This window comes from Sebastes umbrosus, chromosome 18 (genome assembly GCF_015220745.1).
Source record: "Sebastes umbrosus isolate fSebUmb1 chromosome 18, fSebUmb1.pri, whole genome shotgun sequence".
In the NCBI taxonomy this organism is placed as follows: domain Eukaryota; kingdom Metazoa; phylum Chordata; class Actinopteri; order Perciformes; family Sebastidae; genus Sebastes; species Sebastes umbrosus.
This window is the reverse complement of record NC_051286.1, coordinates 24438940-24448055: the sequence shown is the minus strand read 5'-3', so window position 1 is coordinate 24448055 and position 9116 is coordinate 24438940. Positions and strand designations below refer to the sequence as shown.

Genomic DNA, 9116 nt, shown 5'->3' with positions numbered 1-9116 from the left:
ACTGAGGCTGATGAGGGTGTTTTGCAGGTGTTTGGTCATAAACCAAAGTAACGTTACTGGACAAATTAAATTTACATTCACACAATTAAAGGGTTGGTAATCTTGAGATACTAGCAAGAATAGGCTATAGATTTTTAAAATAATTCAACCGAAAAACCCAGCCCAGTGTTGCAAACTCCTTAGCTACTAAGCGAGCTACTTTTCCAATGAAAGTAGCTCGCAGCAAAGCTTCAAAAATCCCTAAATCTAGAGAGAAAGTCGCCAAGTCGGCAACACCGACAGTCGCTTTAAAGCCACTCCCCCAAAATGATCATACTAAACTTAAACAATGAACATGGCATGTTAGTACTCTCAGCTGTCAAACTAGCAGCTTTTAGAAGACTCTGGTGACGTGCAATGAGTGCACAGGCGGGGTGTTCAGAGGGCAGGGTGCACAGGCAGAGTGGAGAGTGCACAGGCAGAGTGGAGAGTGCACAGGCAGAGTGGAGCGCATAGACCCTTCTTTTTTTTTTGTCAGAACATTTGATTTACTGATTTACTGTTGGGATGTAATGAGAATTTCAACAAATATAACATAAAATGTATTTGAACAGCACTACCAACCCCAGCTTTAATCTGAAGGAGGGGAACATGAACATCTGAACCAAATTTCAAGGTAAGCCATCAAACAGTTAATGGATCATTTCACTCAAAATCACAAACGTCTACTTCTTCACGGCACTAGATGAAGTCTCAGGTTTCATCCTTTGTGCACCATTAACATCTGTATCAAATTGTGGCAATCCATCCAATAGTTGTTATTTTCAGTCTGAAGTGATGGACTGACCGACATTGCCATCCCTAGAGCCATGCTGCTAGCGCGGCCGAAAATGACCAAAATTGTGTAAATAGACAGTAAAATACCAATTTCAGGTACTCACATGGATTGTGAAGTTAAAAAAATTAGCGATATCAAAAAACACATCAACACATATTAGCCTTTACACGTGTTTATCAGGGTATAAAAAAAGTAGAATTGACAGGATGTCATGAAATAAATGTGGTAAAACTAGTAGCTCGTGTGTTTCTGCAGAGCAGCAATAGATTAGCTCAGAATCAATCCGGCAACTAACAGAAAGGCCTACAGGAGGTCAGGTTACAGGGCCTTAAGAAATATTCCTGTCCAGACATCCAGTTTGAGATTAAAGTGCTTGGAAAGAAGAAGAAAAAGGTACAAGCTGAAGACGGAGTCAACAGCAGGAAGAAGGTGGAGGAAGGTGGAGAGGATGTGATCTGCCAGAGAGATGGACTTGAACCGCTGAGTTTTGAGGGAGTGATTGTTCTGCTGCGGAGGTGCAGGGGAAACTGTGACCTGGGTAAACCTAGTTTAGTGGGCTATTAGCACACCCTTTACACCTCCAACCAGTATTGATCCACAAATCAAACAGTAGAGGACAAACAGAGGCGGGAGACTGAAATACACCTTTCCTCATGGCGTACTGACATATTGATTTGTGAGACAGGTTTAATACCATAAATAATGGCTGCATTCCATCTAGGTGTGCCAGCCCAGTGTCCTGCTCTTGTGCATGCTGGGACACCTACATGAAACTTAAAGGCAGGGTTGGTAAAGATGTTAGAAACATTTTTTTTGTTATATTAGTTGAAATTCTCATCACATCCCGACAGCAATCAATGAATCGAATGCTCTGACAAAAAAAAAAGAAAAATATCTGGCATCTGTGGCTGTCGTAGTGTAATATACCCGTCCAATCATTTCATTCGGCCCGAATGTAATGATTGGACGGGTTACCTGTGAGCCCTCGGCCCGTGGCCGTGCACTCGTTGCGCGTCGCCGGAGTCTTCCACAAGCTGCTAGCTTTTCTCCTCTCCTCAGGTAGATTTTACTCCCCACACAGAAGCACATAGGTCATAGTTCCAGCATACAAACACTTGGCCTGTGGAAAGGAAGTGTGTCTTGGAAAGAGTGTAAAATGTTTATTGTTCTTTTCTGAATTTCAAACGCCAAATCACTGAATTAACAAAAACAAGTTATGTTAAAAAAATGGGAAATGAAAAGATATAAAGAAGGGAAGTTAGCGACACGTAAAACCATTTAGCTGTACGACTGAAAAAAAAATGAGGGGGTTTCCCATTGGCCACGAAACCATCTGCATTAAGACCATAGATCAGGGCCGGGTTCAACTCAGTCTCAACTCAGTGGCTTTTCTCTGTGAATTCAAACCTTCAAATGTTCAGTTTCTGTTCTGAATTGCGACATGAATTGACCCCCCGAGCCCTCCTCTGAACATACAGTACGACTGACTCTTAAAGGATCACTTAAAAAGGGTTAAATAAAAACATACCCTGTAAAAACCAAAGACTCAAATACTGATAGAATACAACCTCGTCAGTAAAACATAGAAGAAGAAATAACTCAGGAGGTGAGCTGGTTCCAGGTTCAGCTGCAGGTCGGCGCTCTGCAGGCTCACGTGGAGGACGCGCGGGAGACGAGGAAAACGCCACCGTCCAACTTCGGAATGAATCAGCTCAAATAAGACATAATACTCTCTTCTTAAATTAACTCCACCTTTCTCTCTTCCGGCTGAACAAAAACAACACTCGCGGTAGAAAGACAGAAATATTTTCCACCCACATTTTCTGAAAATTATAAGCGAGGAGGGATATGTTCAAAATCCTTACACGCTCGGCTGTAATTTACAAAAGTGTGACATATACCGTTTGTAAAAGAACCGTGTTCCAGGGGGGAAGGGGGTGCATAAAAAGAAAAAAAGTCTGATGGAGGACTGCGTCATGCTCGTCTGAAGAAGCCTCTGCAGAACTGAAAAGTCAAGAATAAAGCAATAATCTGGGGCTGGATTCTGTTTTTGTTTTTTTTACACATTATGGAAAATTAGAAAAAAATATATGGCGGCTTCCAATTCAATCTCTAGAAAATAATACAGGAGCTACAGTATAATACACGTACAGATTAACTGTGCCTGCTCGGGTTCTCTTCCTTTGCCTTCATCATTTTTTTATCATTATTATTTTTGTGCAGGAGAAAATAAAAATCTTAAAAGCAAAAAACAAATAAACTAAAACAAGCCTTTCTTATTTACATTGAATACATTGCATTATCACAACCCCAGTTTTAACTTCGTCCATCCTCCAGAACCACCTCCTCGACTTATCCCGTTTGCAGAGTTCAGATGCTAGAGGGCGTGTCGGAGACGGTTTTAGGGGGTTGGCGGTGGAACTGAAATGCTCGGGTTGAGCCGAGGAAGCTGTACAGATCCCTAGAATAAAAGGCCCGGCTGGGAAGGCTCCAGTGTTCAGTAACAGTACTGATTGGGCCAGTCCTGCCCCAGCCCCGAGACATCCCAGAGCGGGAGGTGGAGGGGTGGGTCTAGAGGTTGTCCCCGGGCTGGTACTGAGGCTCGGTGGCTGTGAAGTAGTCCTCCAAGAAGGCCTGCAGGTACTCGAAGGTGGGCCGCTCCTCGGCGTCCTTCTTCCAGCACTGCAGCATCAGCTCGTGCAGCGAGATGGGGCAGTCCTGGGGGCACGGCATCCTGTAGCCTCGCTCCACCTGCTCCAACACCTCGCGGTTGTTCATGCCTGAAAAATGAAGATTAAACACATCAATATGACATCTCTGTGGAGACCAGCTGCTTTGATTCAACCTTGGTGACCTTCAACACAAACAGAATCCCACTGGTAACAATCTCAACTTCTTGACATTTTTGAAAAGTTTCACTGCCTCTTTAGTCTAAAAAAAAAAACCCTAATTCATGGATTACTGAAAATGTTATTCAAAGAGACACGTACCAACCAGGAAGAGACACAAAACGACTACAAAGAGACATAAAAATGACTACAAAGAGACACAAAAAAACTACAAAGAGACTCTAAGTGACTACAAAGACACACAAAATAAAAAACAAAGAAACACAAAACAACTACAAAGATATGCAAGACAACTACAAAAAGGGGTAAAACAACTACAAAAAAGGGGCAAAACCACAGACAAAAATAACTACAAGAACAAATCAACAACTACAAAGAGACATGACACGACTGCAAAGAGACACAAAGCAACTACAGAGAGATGCAAAACAACAACAAAGAGACACAAAGCAACTACAAAGAGACTCAAAATGACTACAAAAAGACACAAAGCAACTACAAAGAGATGCAAAGCAACTACAAGGAGACTCAAAGGAGACTCAAAGTGTCTCCAAAGATACACAAAACAACTAAAAAGAAATGCAAAACAACTACAAAGAGACTCAAAATGACTACAAAGAGAAGCAAAGCAACTACAAAGAGACTCAAAGGAGACTCAAAGTGTCTACAAAGAGACATAAAGCAACTACAAAGAGATGCAAAATGACTGCAAAAGAGACACAAAACAACTACAAAGAGACAACGACATAACCACAGAGAGACTCATAATGACCACAATGAGAAGCTAAACAACTACAGTACGTTTGTCTTGTTCCTATGTAGGAGAAGTGGTGGGGCCTTTTGCATATCTGTGTCCAGGGGGCCCATTGTCTCATAATCCGTCCATGCCCTAAATCATCAAGAACCAGAGGCACTAATGAGTTACATTTACCCCATTACATGTACATAAGTAACTTTTGTACTTTGTACTACTTAGTTTTAATGTAGCTGTTTGACTCTACTGTTGTGCCTCGCCTGATCTTAAGGTTAGTAATTTTAAGTACATTTAAAGTAGAAACTTTTTACTTAATTGCACCCCTGTGCGTCACTCAGTGTTGAGAATGGTTCCCAATAATGTCATAAGGTAATACGTTATTGGTCAGGACATGTTCTTCCATTATTGGGTGCTCCAGCTGCTAACACACGTGTTAGCATGCTGCTGCTCCCTCAGCTCAGTGCAGTGCTAACCTTCCTCACCTCCTCCCTGAAGCACAAGCAGCCCACCAGCCCCATCTGGACAAACATGTGTCCCTCCGCTGTCGGTTTTAGTTTCTGTCTGAAATTCAGTTGTCCCACAGGCGAGCGGCGCTAATGAAGTGTTATCTCACATTCTGGCAGGGAGAGGAAGGTTACCCGAGCATTAAAGAACCGTTTACGTGCATGAACAGCAGGGAGGGGCCTGTTGTCATAGAAAACGCTCTGTGTGTTTTGGTAACAACACTCAGGAGAGGGTTGCTTCTTATCAGGCCACTTTATCGACGTGTTTCCAGAGCAGCTCAAGGTGAAAAGCTCCGCCACGCTGAGGCTCTGCTCTCTGTTTAACCCTCCTCCTCCTCCTCCTCCTCCTCCTCCTCACCTGGGTAAGGCACCCGACCCTTGGTGACCAGCTCCGTCAGCAGGATGCCGAACGACCACACGTCCGACTTGATGGTGAACTTCCCGTAGAGCGCAGCTTCAGGGGCGGTCCACTTGATGGGGAACTTTGCACCTAGTAGGAGAGCAGAGACGAAAGAAGCATTAATGAAGTGACTGAAGCGTGTGCAGGTGATTTCACATAACCGGTTAACCTTCATCTTCTACCATCGTCTTCTCTTTCTGGTTTGGTAAAGAGCTGTGTTCTGTTGTTGCATCAAAAGTATTTACATCTACGGTGATGCAAACTTATGGCTTCACTCCACGAAAGGACAGGATGAGCCCTGCATCTGAGGACATCAGCTGTGTCCATTATGGTACCATATAGGGCTGTCTGTCATCATAACTACATTTGCTGGACGATATATTGTCCCAGAAATAATTGCAATAAACCATATTTTTGTAATTTTAAGACCATTTTATGCCACTGATATAATGATAATATAATAGCATGATAATGCAAGTACACTCTTTTCAAAGAGCGAGAGCAACTTTGAATTCTTAAGAATCTTCAGACGTTAAAAATAAGGTTGTCAAAGGGTAACATGATGATAACGCATTAACACAAATTTGTTTTAACGCCACTTATTTCTCAGTTTTAAAGCTAGAGTGAATATACTGGCATCATATGAAACTAGAAAAACCTGATGAATCCATCGGTACCAACCATGTCATACTAGCTTGTCACAAAAGAGGTTAAACAACGCTTCAAACGTATGCTACATTTTGGCGAGGAAAAACCGGCATGGCCATTTCCAAATGGCCATGCCGATTTTTTGACCTCTGACCTCTGACCTCAAGATATGTGAATGTAAATGGGTTCTATGGGTACCCACGAGTCTCCCCTTTACAGACATGCCCACTTTATGATAAACACATGCAGTTTGGGGCAAGTCATAGTCAAGTCAGCACACTGACACACTGACAGCTGTTGTTGCCTGTTGGGCTGCAGTTTACCATGTTAAGATTGGAGACAAACAACAGACAACAAACAACAGACTATGTGACTCAGACACACTGGGATGAAGGTGGTGGGGCGTGGAGAGGGTTAAGAGGAAGCAGTGGAGAGGAGATCTGTCTTCGAGGCGGGATTGGAAAATTGCGAGAGCCTCTAATGTCGCGGGGGACGGAATGTGCTTCTATGGTGGTGAAACCCTGCTGTTCATGCTGACATCATGTCGGCTAAAATGTTGGTGACATTCTTATGTAGACAAACAGGCATGTAAACACAACGGGCAGGGCAGCAACAATGATCCAGGTCACGACCATACATCGTAGGATAAGCCGATAATGTCCTCATCGTGACAGGCCCGGTACTGTAAGTGAAGTGGAAGTCATGGTTAAGCTGAATGCCAACTTTCAGCATCTGCCAGCTATAAAAAGGTTTTAGTTTTCAAAGTAAAGCCTCAAAAACATGTGCACAGCGAAATGATTTCATGTATCAAAGGGAGAAAGAAAATTCTCTAAACTGATGACAGCATTTATTGAGCACAGACAAACCGTGTCAACGGGAACAGCTGTTCTGAGCTCAGACTCACCGATGGACAGTTACGGTCCACTGGGTGTTGACGAATACTTCACCTAATATGAGCCACATTTAGAGCGGAATCTGAAAACCCTGTTTCTGTTTCCTTTCTGTGCAGATTAAGTTACGATTTTTTTAATATATATATTTTGGGGCATTTTATTCTGTTTCTAAGATCAACAGAGAGAGTAAAGAGATGACAGGAAATGAGGGGGGAGAGAGAGAGAGAGATGCAGCAGAGGTCAACGGCCGGACTCCAACATTGTTGTTCATGAGTCAGCACTTTAACCCTTAGGGTACCAGGGAAGAATTAACACAAACAATATGTGAATAAATTCAGAATTTCTCTCAAAATTCTACTTATGAAGCTCAGCGGAAGTTCAATCATGAAGACTATCTTTATCCTGCATTCATTCACAATTCTCCTCTATCAGTTGATTATGAGTGTTTTGATGATTTCACAGTATTTAAATAGACCTGCTTTATAATTAAAAAAGACATGAAATTGTCCCCTTCTACAATATGGGACCTTTAACTCCAGGTCCACTGACTAGATATATTCATCAGCGAATGGAATTGTCATGACAACTGAGCCACTCCATCTATGCTGAAGGACTGTATGTTATTTTTTACATATATAAATGTGGTTTAATCATTTTTTATTGCCGATGTGTGAACAACCTAAGCTAACCTAAAAAATTAGACCTTCTGCAACTTTCTGGGTTTCCTCTATCAGCCTGTAGGCTGCTTTTAATGTGAAGAATGCGGGACGGTTTTTCTGGGAAAATCCAACGGATTTGACGTCATGCGCGCTTACGAGCTCCTTTATTTTCAGCTCCGCTTCAGGGCTAACAGTACAGTGTGAACCCATAGCTAGAGTTCGGTTAGAATAGAGTCCACTCTCGCCAACAAACGACCAGCCCCCACCACACAAACTCCACGGAAGCACAATAAAATCAAAGTTAGATCTAGTGAAGCCCGTCCTGCAAAACAGCAACGTCGGAGGAAAACTAGTGTTGTGGGAGAATAGCTGAGTCAGTGCGAAGAGTGTGTGTGTACGTGGGAAGTGAGTGGTGAAGCAAGAGAGAGAGAGAGAGGGGGCGGCGAGTGTGTGAGAAAACGAGCGAGCAGCAGAGCAAAAGAGAGTTAGTTTAGCTTTGAGAATATCAAGTGAATGTAGAGTGGAAGTTGCAGTTTGTGCAGAAATGCGTCTTGTTCCCTGCTGCTGAGTGGAGTGACGGGGGTTAACTCTGGAGCGAGTAACGTTATCGACTCCGGCCCAGGAGACCAAAACTATGGTGTCTCCCCTGTGTCTTCTGAACACGGTCGGGAGGCCGAAGCAGGAAAAGATAACACTATAGGATCAACATCGATTCATGGAGGGACCTTCGTTTGGTGAGCTAACATTACTGCCAAGTATGTGAAATATAGAGTGATATTGTGCTTTTAGCTGCTAATGTTGCTGACATTAATCAACATGATGCCTGTCAATCACGTTCAGTCTCGTGTGTGTCGCCTCGCTGTTTTGACCGATGCTTGCTCGTATCTACGTAATGCGAGCACATGCTAATATAATACTATTTCCAAGGTCAAGGATGAACCGTCAAGCTCTGCGTATTCCTTCAATCAACAGAATAATGACAGGATGGATACACCAGCCAAATAACCCCACTCCTAAACAGAAAACAATCCAGTGTGATTATCAGGCCAGAAACAGTCTGGAAAGCTTCAACGCTCAATAGTAGAATTGTATTCATGCCTTCTAAACTCTCAGTGTCTCTGGAGCAGGGATGGTCTGCTCTCTGTTTCAGTGTAGAGCTGACTCTGATTGATCCACAGCTGACTGTTTACTAGTCATTTTGTTGTGGGTGTGTAGCAAATCCCGCTGGGAGAATTCCCTCCATGACCTAATGCAGTCATACAGTGTGTGAATGTGAGTGAGTGGGAGCATTAAGAATGTGCATTTAACATTGTGTGTGTGTGTGTGTGTGTGTGTGTGTGTGTGTGCGTGTGTGTGTGAGGAGCGGGAAGCCCTACCTTGCCGTGCGGTGTACTCGTTGTCCTCGATGAGCCTGGCCAGGCCGAAGTCGGCGATCTTGCACACATGGTTGTCCGCCACCAGGATGTTGGCAGAGCGCAGGTCTCTGTGGATGTAGTTCATCCTCTCGATGTAGGCCATGCCCGCTGCCACCTGGAGGCACACGGCACACTGAGCTCAGCACATTCTGCTGAATACTGCGATTCGCTTTAGGAT

The 9116-nt window shown here is 43.5% G+C and overlaps 1 protein-coding gene across 7 annotated transcripts in view; it reads right to left on the bottom strand.

Moving 5' to 3' along the window:
• Window positions 1-1962: 1962 nt before the first annotated feature.
• The window catches only part of fynb (FYN proto-oncogene, Src family tyrosine kinase b), a 99715-nt gene continuing 92561 nt past the window's right edge, over window positions 1963-9116 (bottom strand). For all 7 annotated transcript variants that reach the window (XM_037751583.1, XM_037751582.1, XM_037751581.1 and 4 more), the window contains 3 exons: window positions 8900-9053; window positions 5282-5413; window positions 1963-3597 (listed from right to left, as the gene is read on the bottom strand). In XM_037751583.1, the coding sequence (XP_037607511.1) occupies window positions 3389-3597; window positions 5282-5413; window positions 8900-9053 (495 nt within the window). In that variant the 3' untranslated portion in view covers window positions 1963-3388. The remainder of the gene's footprint in view (window positions 3598-5281; window positions 5414-8899; window positions 9054-9116) is intronic.